This window comes from Simochromis diagramma, unplaced genomic scaffold (genome assembly GCF_900408965.1).
Source record: "Simochromis diagramma unplaced genomic scaffold, fSimDia1.1 OVJJ01000216.1, whole genome shotgun sequence".
NCBI classification, from domain to species: domain Eukaryota; kingdom Metazoa; phylum Chordata; class Actinopteri; order Cichliformes; family Cichlidae; genus Simochromis; species Simochromis diagramma.
Window position 1 is genome coordinate 16,217,454 of NW_024386883.1, and position 18,111 is coordinate 16,235,564.

Below are 18,111 nucleotides of genomic sequence, written 5' to 3' on the forward strand. Positions count from 1 at the left end.
CACTCAGTCTCATAGACGCAAATGGATTCAGTGTGGCAGCACCTCCGAGAGTGGGCTGCGTTTTCTCCTTAAAAATGTATTTATGCTTTGTAAGAGGTTCCTTTGAATCTGTTATGAGAATCTGGAGAAGGTGCAAATGGGATGACGATAAACACGACCCGTCGTTTTATTATTGTGGCATCACTTGATGTGACAAATGTTTGTGCTGTGTGAATCAGATCAATGTAAACACAGTTTATTTGTAATAAAAGTCCTTCAGAGATGTTAAAGCTGATCCTAAAATGAAACGCATATGAGGACAATTTAAGCTTTGGATGCATAAGAGCTCATAAAATCCAGCTAATGAACCATTTGAATCGGCACACTTTTCTGTCTATATAAATTTTTATACATTTTTCACACCTACACCTAAAAGAAAACCCAGAACCAGACACAACTGACTCATATTTGATCAGCAGTAGCAGCTGAAAATATTTGGTGTGACTCAGATATATAAAGATCCATTTAGTGCAGCGTATTCCGCTGTGTCGTGCATTCGTTTGCTTCCAACGATCCGAAGTCAGCATCCATATCCCAAGTTCCAAAACCCCACTTACTGCTCTCTAACGACCTGCGTCTCACCTGAGTTCAAAGGGCTTTGATCTCAGGTGCCCAAGTGAAGTGAACTAAAGGAGTAAACACTCCAGACTTTGAGTAAACACCTCCAAGTATGGATTTTAATGGATGGGAGCCGCTGGATGAGACGAAACACACTACAGTAGGTTTCTATACCCACCTCTGCAGAAGCTTCTTGCTGCTGCGGGAGATGCACACAGCTGAGGGCAGGGTGAAAAGCACTGATATATAACCTTCAAGTATAAGCTGGACTCTCTATCAGGGACACACGGGCAGACGCGCACTAGGAGACGATGCATCATTAAAATACAAAAACGCTTTAAATTAACCTCGTCTTTTGTCTCCACATCCTTGCCCTTGAATGGATCTGTTACCCGTAAGATAAAAAGAGGTTTGAATTTTAAATCGGCATAAACAAATAATAACTTCCAAAAAAGTGCGTAACACCATTACTTTCACATGCTGTATAAATCAGGTCCCCCTGTGAGATATTAGGCACCCAATGAGCCAAAATCCTTCAAGGTCAGAGCGTCCCTTCATATATGAAGCTACTGAGGCTGAATTCTTGACATAACTCACGCTGACACGGAGCACACATCGTGCCAAAAACATGCAAGATGATGAAAAAATTCCCACTCGTGTTAACAATGGAAAGCAAAGCAAAGACGACACTGCCATTTGTGTATTGCATTTTCTTTAGTACTTTACATATAACGGGAAAATACAAGGGTTTGCTTTCAAGAGAATACAGGAAATTTAACAGTGCTCTGTACATTACAATATTATAGTCAGTGTGGTGGTTACTTGGCACAGCCAACCGAGCCGTGCACGTTGTGCACATTTCACCATGGGCGGGGGTGAGGGTGGGGATACAATTCAAAATCTTCATTTACATGTTATAAGCAGTCTAAGTTTCTATTAGCAGCTTGAAGAAGATACAAAATGAGCAATATCTACACTTTGCCAAAGCAGGAAGGGACTGGAGGATGTAAAAATCATAATAAAAATAACGTATTAAATACTGTGTGAGTACGTCAGCGAGGAGGGGAAGAAACGTGTGAAAACCGAAGCTGCTATTAGACACTTAATCTGTAAAGTCACCAGATCAGACTAACCAGGTTAACACTAATCACAAAAGAACCAGGCTTAGTTAGGAATTCTACATTCATCCTGAGAGACCGTCATTTGAAGTCAAAACTCAAACTGATTTTTCTCTCTAGTTCACAGGAAAACATGTCGATGTCGTAGCTGAAGGAGGTCGGGCTTGGACCGTCGTCTCGTTTGTAGCCGATAACACAGATTTAAAAATTATTAAAACCAGAATTGGTCATTATTCTTTTCAACCACATGGAACACAGAGAGGGCATGCAGCAAATCAAACCCTTAAAGTCCCAATCCAGGATTTATGTAGATCAGCTGTGGGTCTATATACAAGTAATATATGGAAAAGTACAGTTTAGTGATGAGAAATAATCTCACGCCCACTTTCAGACAAGAATTAAAGGGACAGTTCACCCTAAACTAAACCTCTGGGTTGTAGTGATATTTAATCATGTCATTTTTTTGGGATTTTCCCAGTTTTCCCAGTTTTCTAGAAGAAAAAAAAAGCTCTCATCACATAGATCATGACCTGATTACACAAAGCGATCCACAAACCTTGTGGTGCGCACTTACATGTACAGCAGGAACTATTTTCTCTTCACCCAACTACACCCTCCAACCATAACACAGTGCAGGAGAAAGCATCAATCTACCCATGACACGAAGCACACCCTAGTGACAGAGTGACATCATGTAAACAACATAAATAGCGTCAAGCCTTCATTTACAGCTGAGCTGCAATGTTAACAAGCCGCACGCTTCGTTTTTAGTGTTTGCAGACAGTAGAAAGAAAATAGTTTAAAGAAGAAATCGCTCCAAGCGAGGTTTGTAGAGGTTTTTTCAAGGAACTGGTTCAGGATTTCTGAAACAGACATTGCTGTTGAGGTTTTAACAACCTTGAGCGCCTCAAGACAAGAGCCATCTGGTTTCATTATATTCAAGAGAAGGAGAACAATACTCCTGCTGATACCTCTATACCTGGAAATACCACATACCATATATTTTAAAATATGTCTTTGTATTTATTTTGCGGTGAACTGGCCCCTTGAAAGGATTAATCCAGCTGCTGGTAGGTAGTCACACTGAGTGTTGAAACATGTGGTTTTCCAATGGGAAATAAAGTAACAGCTTTTGTATTTGCTACGAGTGACCGTGCCTTCAGATTGTCAATCAGTGAAATTTTTAAAGTACAGATAAAATATGTCTTTAATTCTATATTTTCATCTGAAGAAGCTGGTATTTGCATAACAGCTGCCACAGTGAGAGGAATTCTGGATTGGGTCTTTACCCAGACCCTTTCCAGGGTCTTAAAGGCGGTAAAATGGCAACAAAATACATTTTGAGTGACAAATAGAGCCACAAAAAGAAGCATGTCACATTTGTTTGCTTATTTGCAGGATCCAAATTAGACAGTTAACACAAAAGAAAACTCCAAGCCCTTAGATGCACACTACAGAAGTTAAGCAGAGTTACATGGAAAGCCATTTTTTAAATCTCGTGCTTGTCTCATTAGTCCTGAAAAGAACTTATTTTATGTGAGATCAGAGCTGGAATAACATCAACCTTTAAAGTCGTCTCTAGTTATTCTCTCTAAGTACTATAAAGCAGACAAGCTAACAGGGCAAGTGTAATTAAAAATACTATCAGCCCTGCTCCCGGTTACTATGTATCTTTCTGCCTGGCGACGTTTTCAGTCTTCAGATATTTTACGCTTAACCCTCCAGAGCTTTCATTTTTTTCTGCTTGAGCTTACCTGAAAGCCACGTCAGTAAACATTTAAAAGACAGCAATTAACACTTCTGCACAACAACACTTAGGCTGTGTTGATTTCAACCGCTTTGATTTGTCAGTAAAGCCTGAGGTACATTTACATGATCTCACACCCGCACCCATATCATCCTCACAGCTGGAGTAACAGAAGCACATTTAGCATTTTCCCCGCAAAAGCTACTACGCTCTGACACCGTTCATATTTGAAGTAAATTTGTGACCTCTACACACAAGTTCACCGGAATAGAAAATCGAAACAGGGCCCACATAAAGGTGTGTCTGAAAACAGTGTGACAGCATGAGATGGTCATGACTTAAATGATGGAAGAGAATCAATGATTTATTCCGTAACCTTCTTTAAGGATGGATGGCGTTTCCTGCAGAGTTTAGAGGATCTTGTGCTCAGTGAGAATGTTTCCATTAGAAGTTCTTCTTTTTATTATTTTTCCAAAAGGCTGGAGGGCCAGCCAAACTTGGGGAAGGGAAGTAAATCATCAAAAGATTAGAATCTATTACAAGTCTGATGCATAGCAAATCCCCTCGTTCAACAGTCAGATGTGATACCATTTATTAAAAATCTACAGTTCTGTTGTAACATTACCGAGGGGAACCTTCAGCCCACCACAAGACTATAAAATATTCAAGACTTCAACCAGCTTCCACTCGTACACCTTGGAGTAAGCAGCTTGTCGAATGTTCGAGCTGGAACTGGCTCCAGCTCGATGCAATATATACATATACTAGAGAGGAATGTCTGCATGTATGCAAGCCTGGCCTGGCCTGGAATGGCATGGCATGGCATGCGTGTAATGCATGATAACATATTCAGTTTAGTTATGTGTATGAATGATTATATAATTACAATATAAACATTTACAAATTTGGAAAAAAAGTTGCTGATTGTGCCTCAAGATCCCCTTCCATGCAAAGACTGTTAGAGATCCTCGCAATGCACAAGCTCTTTGTATTTATTCCTCATGCTGGAGAGCAGTCGTAGTATTTTACATAGTAGCTCTTACTACACTGTCTCTAGCCGTCGTGAGAAAACAGGGTGTCCGCGCTGATATACGAGTGAACTGTGACCATTTTTTTTATTATAAGGCATTAAGATTTGTTCAGGACCATGAGGACTAGTAGTAGTAGGGCACTGCTTTTGACTACCTATGAAATGTAGAAAAATGTAAGGAATGAACATGAGTACAAATCATGAGTGTGCCGCACCAACAACAACTATGAAGAACGTTTTACCGTTAAAAGAACGCTTTTCCTACTTTGGCGAAAAACAAAAAAACAAAAGAAAAAATATGATTTTTTTTTAAAACATAGCTTTCATGAGAGTCTTTGACAGTTATTTGCTCATCAAAGGCCTCTTTGTTTGGAATAGGTACAGTACTGCAGAGTCCCACCGAGCCACGACCGGTACCGTACACCTGTCCGTATCAGGCTTTCATTGAAATCAGATCCTGAAAATAAGAGAGCCGCAGCAGCTCTCTCGTCGCCCATGGCTCGGCTTCCCAGTGAAACAGGTTTGCAATAGCCAAGATTTACAGATTTCTCTAGCAATCGAGATCCTCTGGTCAGGTCTTTGGCTTCCTCGCGTCCTCCTCTGTGTGAGCGTGTATGAGATTACAGCACTGTGCAAACTAAAAGAAACTAACCAAAACAACAGTTGACCTTTTAGTCTGTGAAAAAATTATCTTTCACTTAGGTGTAAAAGAGAAAAATAGAAAGGAACGTTCTTCTTAGAAAGCCGAGAGTGGGGCTCGACGCTGCACCTCGTATCTCAGGCTATTTCTTTTATTCTGCGCATGTAATCGTGCAGTTCCTCTGGGTCTTGAAAGCCCATATCCTGGCAAACCCACTGAATGTCCTCTTCATCTGCTATCGGGATGGAGTTATAGGGCAGCTCCTCTGTGGGAAGGGTGGTAAAAGTGGTGAACTTGACTCGCTTGCGCTTAGAGGTGGGTGAACTGGCATCCTCGCCGTTCTCCTTTGTAGAGCCCCCAGAGCTGCCGTCGCCCCTTCCGTGTACCTGGCTTTGAACGCTAGTCTGGGAACTGCCACTGCTGTGGTGGTCCCCGTGGCAACAAGTCTGTACGCCCTCCAGAGGGTTAGTGGGACTTTCCACTTGCTGTGGTGACAGATCACACTGGGCCCTCAGCGGCTGGCCGTTTCCCAGGAACACCCAGTGGTGGGAGTGATCCATGTTGGCCTGACCCTCAGGTGGGATCCGCTTATGGCGGTATTTAAGCACAAAGACAATGCAGTTGATGAGAAAGACTAAAATGGCCAGGCAGAAGACTCCCAGTAAAGCGTACATGCCAATCTCAAGGTCAGTCATGTTGCGAGGCGAATGCACAAAGTCTTCCTCCTCCTCTTCTTCACCCTCAGTTGGTTCCTCTTGGATACTCATAGTAGGTAAATTGGTGTAATCAATGGGAACACTGGCAGGCTGCTCGTTAGATGTCTCATAAATTCGTCCGCTAATGTTCGGATCGACGATTGGACGCCTGGTGACGGGTGCCAGCTCAATCTCCCCCTCCGTGGTCGCCTCTTCCTCAGAGTCCTCCTCGGGGCCAAAGCGGACCTTGACATAAACTGCAGCAGATGCGATGACGCTTTTGCGTTTGGTCTTCTGGCAGGCCTCACAGATGGTCATCTCCACACGCACCATCTCGCCAGATCCTTCTCCTTCTGCCACCACCACAGGCCAGCGTTGCTGAGGCTCCTGGGTTACTGACACAACTTTGTCATCCAATGTGGAGGCATTGAGGTTGTAGTCTTTGGGATCAAAGTAAGTCAGAGTGGCGGCTGTGTTGTCACTAAAAAGCATCCAGACAGACAAGCTGGCCTCCTGTCAGAGAAAAACAGAGAAATACATTTTCAATTTCTAGAAATTAACTTTTTCTTGTTTCAGTATCAAAATGTCACTTCTGAAAATGCATCAAATGCCCCGATCGCAAAAAAAAAATCTGAAATCAAGATTTCTTTTTTTTCCATTGAGAATGTAATTTGACTTGTGGTTCATGAGAAAAACAAAGAAAAGTTATTCTAATTATTTCAACGCGATGAATATGTCAGGAGAAAGTAAGTGAAGAACATAAAAAACTGCACCAAAATCAATAAACAAGCTGCACTTACTTTACAAATTAAGAAACAGCTATGGTTATTCTTACACGTACTGTGTTTTTCCTTCTTTTGGGTAATATCTATACACACTAAGCAATGATGGATGCTTATATTAAATACACCCCAAGTTCAAATGTTGAGGTCAGTTTATGTCCCCACTTGTAGCCATTCGACAGATTTCAGACTGCTCTAAACACAAATTTTCAACTCCTGCATCTGTACGATGCAGTAAAGAACAGTTATCCCTAATATGGTCATATTAGTCATCAACTGTCAGCACAGTACCCCACTCAGCCAATCAGAAGACAGCATCCTTAATGGGAGACGAGCTAAAACTGTGGAAGCACATTTCTGCCCAGCAGAGACAAGTCAAACTTTTATTATCTCAAAATGTCCCTCAAAATATAAATGTACTTATTTATATATTTAGCAGTGGAAACAAGCTTCTATATATAACAGCTTGTTACAGGCAGTGGACGGATTGAGGAGCTGCACCAACACCCAGTGTGAAATAAACAAGGTTTATTTTGAACATTAGAGTCCGACACGTAAACAAAACGTTGGGAATGAACGTAATAGATCCACTTAAAACAAAAATTTTTTTTGTAAATCTCAAGCAGAAATAAATGTAAGATAATGATGATGCTATGTGTTAGTTTTACCAAATACAGAAAATCCATTTATTTTGTGTGAAGTACAGTATGTGCTCGAAAGCTTGCTTTTGTTAAATACTATTATGAGTAATAGCAGGATGACCCTTTATTTATGGGTTAATAACAACGCTTATCAAGATGAGAGACGACTGATGGCCAAGGTGAAGCAAAGGTATAATTTTGATAAAACAATAACCCATTCTGTAGATGTTTATTCCTCACCAAAGAATATTTAAACAGTTCGGTTCCTGTTATTTCACGGCATTGATCGTGATTTGAATGCCTGTTCCCAACTGAGCCTTTGAAGTCCTGGACTTGCTCTAATTCCTAAATCTCCAGAGCATTTGTGAGCATCCGCAGTGCCCCTTGCTCAGTACAAGCCTCGACATGCACACAAAACGGCCTGCCTCTGATGTGCACACAAGCGAACCACTTGCGAGCACAGAGGAGGAAGGGGTGGCAGAGAAATGACTGTGTTGTCCTGAAGGCTACAACGCAGGTTCGTTTGGCAGCACAGACAGATGAGGCGCAAACAGCAGTGGTGTGCGCTCCAAATGATGAGTCCGTCTCTTTGTGTTTGCTTCTTGTGTTGGTTTTATTTTTGTATTTTCTATCACTCTTCACTGTCTGCTCTCCCCTATAGAGAAATTGGATAAAAAGCCCGGGTGCCACTGCCAACACGGCAGTTACCTGACAACATTCATCTGCTGCAGAATAAACCACAACATTGGTGTCCGTGTAATCAAGGATGCATCTGACAGTCCCTTTTGTTCACAGCTTGCCTAAACATCAGGAACCAACCATTAGGAAAAACTGACAGAGAGGGAAGATTTTGTTTGTAGGTGCAGAACAAATGCGCAGAAGGAAAAAAGATGTTTTTGGTTCGAAAGAATGGAGGGAATCAAGTAGGGAAATATCAACCCTATGTTTGGTCCAAGCCTCTAACAGATTGGTTTAGGGTCCTTTAATGTGCTATTCGGGTGTCATTCTACCTGTCGACATTTTCATTAACATTATTCACCTTTAAAAATTCATCATGCAGTCCTAAGTGGCTCAGACATAAACTTAAACTGTGTAAACTAATATTTGTGTAATATATGCCTCCAATTCTACTTTAGGAAACTCTAAGAACCAAAAGCAAAAGCAGTCTGACAGCAAAGTACACTATTGGGGTGATACTGTGGAGTCTTTAAGGTAAGATGGGGCCTGATTATTCAAGACAGGATTTTGAGACAAAATTTGAGACAATCATTTGAGACAGGATGTTGCTAATCCAAAGAGATATTGTGTAAATGAAAGTCCTACATATTTGTATCATTTCCTTTCTGAAGGACATATTAAGGTCAAAAATGACTCTTCACATAGCTACTGGACGACACGATAATGCTATCAAGACAAAGTATTGGGCTAGACACCATCTTTATAAGATGGTCAAGTACAATAACCTAGCGGCCCCCAACCCGGACCTGGTCAAGCCCGGGTCTGTGGCCCGGGGGTTGGGGACCACTAGAGTTGAAGCTCCAGTGTGAAATTGATGGTTTTCAGGGTTTTTAATCATTAACTCCATTTCCCTGGGTCTTTTCCCGCGTTGTAGTTGTGCGTCTTATTTTGAAAGAGATACTTACACGTTACCATAGTGACCAGAGAGCATTAAGGGGCAGAGAGGAGGATGTTACTCTCAATTTTGTTGACGCATTTCAGGACGACGCTGCTAATAAAATTACACAATTACACAGTGAATTCGTGTTTATTATTATATTTACAAAATAACACAGTTTTTGTCTTGGTCGTATCATTTTATTTTGTTGTATTTATCCGTGACACCTTAAAGGCCGGTCCGTGAAAATATTGTCTGATATTAAACCGGTCCGTGGCGCAAAAGAAGGTTGGGGACCGCTGCGATAACCTCAGTTTTGTCTGAATTTAGAAGCAGGAAATTCGAGGTCATCCAAGTCTTTATGTCTTTAAGACATGCCTGTAGTTTAACTAGCTTATTTGTATCATCTGGCTTCATGAATAAATAAAGCTGGGTATCATCTGCAATATGCAATGCAGTACTATTAGCGTTTTCTAATAGTATTGTCTAAGCGATGCAATTATAATGTAAAAAGTATTGGTCTCAGCACAGAACCCTGTGGAACTCCATGACTAACTTTGATGTTAGTCATGGAGATTTCCCATTTACATGAACAAACTGAAGTCTATTAGATACAAACAATTCAAACCGGTGCAGTTTATTTATTATTCATTTAAAACCAAAGTTATGTTCTAATCTCTGTAGCAAAATATTGTGGTCAACACTGCACTGAGATCTAGCAAAACGATCATAGAGATGAGTCCACAGTCAGAGGTCATAAGAAGATCATTCATAACTTTCACTGGTGCCGTTTCTGTGCTGTGCTGCACTCTAAACCTTGACTGAAACTCCTCAAATAAACCATTCCTCTGCAGATGATCACCCAGCTGTTTTAGAATTACTTTTTTCATGAATTTCTGAGATGAAAGTAAGTGAGCAGCTTGCCATGTTTTATTTGAAAAAACACTCCACTGTCAAAAATTCATGTCCTCTGTTCAACCTCAGTTCTCCTTTTCATGGATGCCTTTGCCCTTGATTGTAACAGCTAGGAGAATAACTACACTCATCACTTTAGTGGAGAAAGAATTTTAACGGTGTTTCTGTGTTTTCTCAGAACTGACATGTGGATATAGTGGGTATAGCAATAGTAAGCAAAACTCTTTCATCTGAACAACACGATATGAATTAAAGCTACCAATATGGATGATAGTAAAGTAACTTTCTCAAGTTTTTATTTTGTGGCATCTAGAAATATATATATATGGATGTAAACGCAACATGAACAGCTTGGATTATAAAATATGCATAAGCAGTGCAAATATTATTCCGTGACATTTGCATCAATTTAAGGTTGCAGAAGTGCGATGTGTGCTTTTTCGCTATGCAGCAACAACAGCAACAGGAGTGGTTTACAAAGATCCCTTAAACGCTGAAGTCTTTCAGTTCAAAGAGGATTGAACTGTGTCATGTGGAACAGAATAATGCAAAAAGACCTTGATTGTCCAACTCGCTCCATACATAGTTTATGCGTTTCATTCATTTCTGGAGTAATAGAGGACATTTAGTAAGTTTTCCTGTGAAACGGAATCAAATGGCTTGAAATAGCTCCAGTAGTCCTCTGAGAGGTTTGCCGGCAGAGGAATTGGCTGCCTTTTATGGCCCGGCCTTGGAGAGCACTTAGGACAATACATTACAATAATTAAATTTCAAGGTGGCCAAGAAGCGGAAAGCAAGAAGAATTGGAATTTAATGCTCGCTTCTCTCTCACTGATGCCTGATGTGGTTGTCGTTGCGTTTTTAGCAACTTGCAGGCCAGAGAAAGGGCAAAGCGGGAAAACGAGTCAGACGCACACATACACACATTTCTCCCGAGGTGAAGCAGGGCTGCCAATTAATTCTTAGCTGAGAATTGCAGAGACTCTTGCTCCCGTGTGAAGAAACAGTGGCAAAGACTTTCCCCCTCTTACACAGACATCTTCGTGCTTTTCACTTGAGCAATAAAACCCATTTTGGGAAATGTATTTGGACGTATCAGAAGTGTTTTGCCAGGCTTGGCTAATATGCAGTTTTGTAATATATAATGGGACCAAAGATACTTATTAGTTCTCTGCAGCTGCCCTCACATGGTGCCCTTGCTAACAATGCTGGGTTCAGTTTAAAAAATCTAGCATAGAAATGGTTTTGTCGTCTATGTTGCGTGTTAAACCTGCATCAAACTGGCGACATTTTGTTCAAAAATCAAACTAGTACCTCCTGACTGCTGTCCACTCATTGGACATTTTATAAAGTGCACCTCAGTTGTACTGGATTAGACTCCTGTTTTTTAAATTCTTCATGGTGTAGATGATCCACGTTGACATGATAGCACCACACAGTTGCTGCAGTTGTTTGCTGCACATCCATGATGTGACTCTCCTATTCCACCATATCCCGAAGATGCTGGACTGACAGCGTTTGATTGAGATCTGGTGACTGTGGAGGCTATTTGTATGGAAGCTCGTTTCCGCCATAAAAAAAAACAAAACCAAAAAAAAATATCCATAACTCAATATTTCGAGTTATTTTCTCAAAGTTTTGACTTATTAACTCAAAATTTTGAGAAAAATTTCGAGTTAGCGCTGCCAATCAGTAATCTACGTGAATTACGTCATTTCCTTGTTACCCGGAAGCTGAAACCCTCAGCTACAAATGCTACAGCTAAGCTACCAGTATTACGGCCAGTCATGAATGCACAAATTGCTGAGTATTTTCAGCGTGGCTTCACAACTGATGAAATCCTTTTGTTATTAGCTGAATCACATGGCGTTACTATCAGCAAACGTACTCTCGAAAGCGCCAATTTGTTGCGATCCAGTTTTGAGCGCGCATTCCTCTGCGCCATATCCTTCTGGGTAAAAAGAAAATGACGTCATTCACGTAGATTACTAATTGGCAGAGCTAACTCAAAATTTCGAGTCACTGTTCTCAAAATTTCGAGTTAATAAGTCGAAATTTCGAGAAAATAACTTGAAAGTTCAAGTTATGGATACTTTTTTTTTTGGCGTAAGCAGGCTTCCATATATTTGAATACAGTGAATTCACTGAAATGTCCAAGAAATTAGTTTGAGATGATGTGAACTTTGTGACATGGCTGGTGACAGCCATCAGAAGACGGACAGAGTGTGGTCATAAAGACGTGAACATGGTCGGCAACAATATTTAGAAAGGCTGTGCTGTTTAAAAGATGCTAGATTGGCACTAAAGGGTCCAAAGTGTGGCAAGAAAATATGCCTCAGAGCATTATGCCAACATCACCAGCCTGAACTGTTGATACAAGGCAGAACAGATCCATGGTTTCATGTTGTCTATGCCAAATTCTGACCCTGCCATCTGAAAGTCGCAGATGGCAAGGTCTGAAAGTTGAGTTTTATCAGACCAGGAAATGCTCTTCTAATCGTCTGTTGTCCAATTTTGTTGAGTCTTGTGAATCGTAGCCTCAGTTTCCTGCTCTTAGCTGACAGGAGTGGCACCTGCTGTAGTTTTCTGCTGCTGTACCCCGGCTTCAAGGTTCAAAGCGTTGTGCATTCAGAGATGCTCTTTAGAATACCTCGGTTGTAACTACTAGCTATTTAAATTACTGTTGCATTCCTATCAGCTTGAAGCAGTCTCGCTATTCTCCTCTGAGCTTTGGTGAAAATGAAAGTATTGTCACCCAGAGAACTGCTGTTCACTGAATATTTTCTCTTTTTTAGACCATTCTCTGCAAACACCAGAGACGGTTGGGTGGAAAATCCCAACAGATAAACAGCCCTTAAATCACCTTTCTTCCCTTTTCTGATGCTCGGTTTGAACTTCAGCAGGTTATGTTGTGCATGTCTTCATGTCTAAATGCAGTAAGTTGATGATATTTACAAGTAAACTTAATATCACCAGACTGGATGCATAAATAAGGAAAATGGTAAGAGCTAGGTGTTAGTCAGTAGCACATAATCCAGGCTCCTACTGAGCTACTGAATTAAGCTGCTGGTAATGGGAATACTCAAATGGTTTTGGTATTATATTCAGACCTTAAATAAGAGTGTGTACTATCTTGTTTTTTCCGATGAGTTAATATGTACCTAAAATACAGATTTTAAAATTGAGCACAGTCCTGTTGCCATGCCAGTTTAATTGGACTGCATGTGGACATGCTGACTTGTACAAGTGTGTTGGTATTTTGTTTGTTTTTGTAAGCTCTGAATTAGAAATGATCCAGGAAATTGCGTATACCACAAGACCAACAACACCAAACATCTGCAGCGAGGGTCATTTTTCAGCCAGCCTCCAATTAGGATGAATTTTTCAGTGAAATGGAAAAGACTTGGCATTGTTTACTTCAGCATCATTGTGGCATTTCTTCTTTTTTTTGTGGGGGATTTTTTATTTTTTTAAATCACAGCTTAAAGTTGTTATAGGATTTGGGGATTTGTAGATAACTGTTAATTAGTGTTACATAACATACAAAAGAAGGTAGAAGAATTTCACTCGGCAGGAGTGAAACACCTTTTTAGATTAGCTTCTAATAAATTAACCACAGTAAACCAGCAGTAAAGCAAAACTCTAACAACCCTAGAAATGCACTTGAGAAGTCGAGTTCAGTGACTCAAATTAGTAGAGGTGACACCGAGCTCATCTGAGGTTGCGGCTTGATTTTAAACCTAACAGTAAAGCAGTTTAAAAATGCACAATGACTCTGCACTGTGTGATAACTCGTGTCTGTACCTGTTTGGGAGCAGCGAGTGTCTGGATTCCTGTTGCCTTGGCCACCATGGTGTGGCTGTTGCCGGGGCTGGGCTGCAGTGACAGGGTCAGGCCTGAAATGGCGTGAACACGCAGCTCTGTGATGGAAACCTTGTCATCTGTGACCGAGAATGCCGCCTCTCCTAATACTGCATCCACTGCCAGAGGAGACTCCACCTGCAGAGAAAAAGATGTGCTTTTATTGCATCCCCACATGACACAGGGACATCGTTTAAGTCCAGAATAGACAACAGCTTTATTGTCTCTCTGAAGCTCATAAAGCCCATGACAAGCCACTTTTGGATTAAAGTGCTTTGTGCTGTTGTTTGTTCCAGTGCATCTACTTTCTTCTGTGTCAATGCCTCGCTGTCTATCACAGTGAGAAAACAAACCTAAAAAAAAAGGCACACTCGAGACAGAATCTATCATCAACCAGACACAAGGTACAATTCGAAGACGCAACCGCACGCTATCAAAGTCACTGTTAGCAGAAAACACTTCTGCCCATCTAAGTGTCATCAAATGAAATGCCAAAACCATTTAAAGATTCTGTCCTGCCTCTGCGGGTAATCCTGTGCTTTTGACGGTGCCTCTGCACCCAGTAGTTTAAGCACTTTTAAAATATCATCATTTCACTTTGCAATTGCAACCAGAGGTCACGAGGGACGGGAACAAAGTAAAGAGCCATTCAGTGAAGCAGTGGCCTTGTCCTTAGAGTCAGACGGGGAAATCTTTTCCTCTCAAGCATTTTATAACTCCAGCCAGAGTCAAAAGGCATGTGAAGCTAGACCTGAGATGAGTTTGGTGCTCCGACGAGCTTTTCCAATCACCATCAAGTGCAACCTTGAAACAGCAAGTCAGCTATGCCCATCGATACAAACGTCATGCTGCTAAAACAAAAGTCAAAGCTCAAAGTTTGGCTCATTTGTAGGTTAAAGTGAGACACACATTACAAAATGTGTTACCACGCAACACTTTTTAGTTGTTGTTCTTTTTTAATGTGCAAAATTGTACCTTTCTTGCTAAAACCTGTCATTATTTTCCATTTTTATAACAGGATTATTTCATATTCACCAAATAAAATGCAAAAAAAAGAATCTTTTTGATTCACTGATTTATTAGGTGATAAAAGAACAATGACTGTAATTTGCTAACAGAACAAAGCAATAACTTTAAGACTTCATATTTAGATAAATGCCTATTTTTTTTAATAAACATATATAAACATATAATCCCAGAAAGCTTCTAATAGAAAGACACTCTTGTTCGTAATCACAGGTAATCAGCTGGAGATATTTCAGGGTGATATCGCTTAATTAAAAATGCTGCCCTGTAGTGCATGACATTAATCTGGATTCAAATAAATCCATCAAATTATTATTATTTGATATAAATAAAATGGCTCTTCACTGTTTGGTCGCCTTTGGCTCACATCGAAGTGCTGCATAAATTGGAGCAATAATTTGTTATGTAATTTGTCGTATGAAGGCTTGAGCCAAGTCATCAGAGGAAGCAGATGCATCTGCAGGTGTTCGGTTTTATTAATTTGGGTTTGATTCTTTATGAGTTCTGTTGAGCTTAAAAGGAAAACTCCCATAATAGAAGCAAATTAAAAAGGTATTTATTAGCTGTTCCAAACTATTATTGCTATTTATTATCTTAAATAAACGCTATTCACATTCCCCAACTTCATGTTATCACCTCCAATGACACCTTCACTTTTATTTTCTTAGTCAGGGCACTGTTACAACGTAGCAGGCCGGGCTAATTAGATGTGATGTCAAACTTTGCGTCGCCTTAATACAGTAATGATACAGTGTTCTTTGCTAATGTCCTTTTAACCTACGGAGGTTAATGGCTGGCATCAGTTACATGCTGCTCTGAGAGCTGCTCTGCGTTTGAATGTGCTTCCCATATACACACAGTTTTCCCTCCATGGTGCATTCATATCACAGTAAAGTATTATAAAGTTACTAAAGTACTGTTGAATATTTTATAAAGAAACGAAAGTAATCTTTCATACCGGTAAATGCATACGGGCTAAAAATACGAGGGGGGGAAAAATCTTCTACGCAGCTATTAAATTCTGCAGTCAAATTCCACTTCCATATCCATATCCATATTGTTCGCCTGTGATGGATTAATGCGCCAGAAAAGAGAGTTATGGTTTGCTGGGCACCCAGAAACATGCACACATGCAGCCACAAATACACCAATGTGCAGAACCCTAAGGCGTGATAGTAGATGGATGAATTAAAAGAAAAGAAGAAGAAAAAACTTTTTTTTTCTGGAAAACTCAGTTGCATGATGGATCACTCTCTTTTTGGGAACAACAACAAAAACATTTGCATTTAGCTCGACTTGTCAAACTTTTCATTTCTTCTTCCTTCGGTTTAAGAGGAGAGTAAATACAGGTGAAGGCCTGAAGTTGTTTGATGAATGCCGACAGAGCTGAAGGATGTGTCCTGAGCGAAAAGAAGTCACTTTCTGCGTAAAAACATGTCTAATCATAAATCCTGCTGAGGTCAGACAGAGTGCGACTCTGCCAGGGAAATCTGTTTACTTACAATTGATTTTCTGCTATTTCACGTTCCAGTCAGCTGTGGCTGCTATTTTCAATGGCCAATTATAGTGACTAAAAAGAAACGCTAACACTGCTTAAAATCAATATTGGCAACCATGCCCCAAAAATCCCCCACAATTCAAATAGATCACACTGTACATCGATTGTTTAAAATAAAGAATTGTAATGGCAAAAAAGGTAATCTCGTTCACGGTTATGATCCATGCTGGAAATGTATATTATGTAGCCATTTATTCCTCAGCTGTCATTTACTCAGCTTAAGAAAAATAAATCACTTGGAGCTATAAATCAGCTGCTGAAGCTGAAGTTTGGTATGAAGATTTGAACCTCCCACGGTTTAAGCTATTTTTGTTGCTTTATCTGGCACACATACACCCTGACAATAATCTCATAAACCCCTTTTTCTGCATTCTATACTGCCTACAGATTCTTTACCATCAATCTAATTGAGCTATCAAATCTTTTAACTTTTCAACTAAATCAAAAACACAGGAATATATATGAAATATGAAATAATAAAGGGAAAAAAACCCACACTCAAACAATAATTTTGCACATAAGTCACAATAAACAAAACAAAAAGTGAAATAAGATAAAATAAAATAAACGAAACCCCAGAGAATAAATATGAGCACAGAAAGAGTTGATTCATCGTTTTTCTTATGTGCATGTTTAAACTGTGGACATCTGCTCATGACTAGACTGTACTAGCACTTGTTCTTAGTATGATTACTGTCACAGTGCCCGCTGAGAATTCTTGCATATGTGATAATGAGATTTATGGAGCAGGCTCTTTGACTGGGGGCCAGAGAGGCACTGGTGAGAGCTGATTTATTGGTATAGTTAGTAACAGTCATCTACTCGAGGATGCATATCTAAGACACTGTCTATGGCACGATTACTCCTTTTTACTGTACATGAATCCTCCATTCTCCATCATTGCATGATGACACCGGTGCATAATCACCAGGAGGTAATGTACAGATCACAGATTTTTGGAAAATAAATAAATATGTCGGAGTGGATGGGAAAGACGGGGATTTCTGAAGCCCTTGAGCCAAACTTGGACTTGTGGATGGATGTTTTTCCGAAGGTAATGAGGATCCCATATATATCATTTATAGTCAACTTCAGACCGCAGGAACTTCTCCGTAGTTCTAGTAGCTGTGGGAGGTAGAATATTCCCTTTTCCTGCACTGCAGGGGCTTGGTACCATTACAACTCATTTATTAGGATATTTTTTTTAACCTTCTATTATAGAGCAGGCATTCTACCCCGAACCAAGACAATGAGAACTTTTGAGTGATGCAGGTGTGCTATGATTGGCTCAGATGTATTCAATTCAGTCTTATTTATATACGTTTGTAAGTGAAAAGCTAAACGATCAGCTAAATGATATCCTATGAGGAAGCTCTAGGTGATAGCTGTAAGGAAGATCTCCCTTTTGACAGGAAGAGACCTCTAGCAGACACAGGCTGACTTTGGGGTGCAGGTGGTTGAAGGTTTAGGGGAAAGAGAAGGGAAAAGAAGAGCACAGAGACCACAAAACAACAAACAGGACAAAACACAAGCTGCATGAGAGTTAACGTTAATCTCGGGAAGTTAATAACATGCAGAAAGAACAAAAGAAAAGAAAAGAAAAAGCATCAGGTGTGGAAAGAGCGGGGTAAAGAAGTGCTCAGTGTATCATCTTAAGTCCCCAAGCAACCAGAGCCTACAGCAGCATAGCAAAGGCTTACGGGTCATCCTGATTTTAGTAGAGTGGGTATAGGAAGCCTTGTAGCTGGAGAATTGAAGGCTCAACCTCTATTGTACTTTTAGAAAGTCTAGGAGCCACAAATAAGCCTGCGCTTCCACAGCCAGATGACGGCAACACCTGCAAATAACGTCCAGGCGTGTTCATCACTACATAGCGAGCGACACAC

The 18,111-nt window shown here is 40.4% G+C and overlaps 1 protein-coding gene across 2 annotated transcripts in view; it reads right to left on the minus strand.

Moving 5' to 3' along the window:
- Positions 1-1,292: 1,292 nt before the first annotated feature.
- Positions 1,293-18,111, minus strand: part of tmem132e (transmembrane protein 132E) — a 409,943-nt gene continuing 393,124 nt past the window's right edge. For both annotated transcript variants that reach the window (XM_040032498.1, XM_040032497.1), the window contains exons 8-9: positions 13,585-13,779; positions 1,293-6,340 (exon numbers count right to left, since the gene is read on the minus strand). In XM_040032498.1, the coding sequence (XP_039888432.1) occupies positions 5,270-6,340; positions 13,585-13,779 (1,266 nt within the window). In that variant the 3' untranslated portion in view covers positions 1,293-5,269. The remainder of the gene's footprint in view (positions 6,341-13,584; positions 13,780-18,111) is intronic.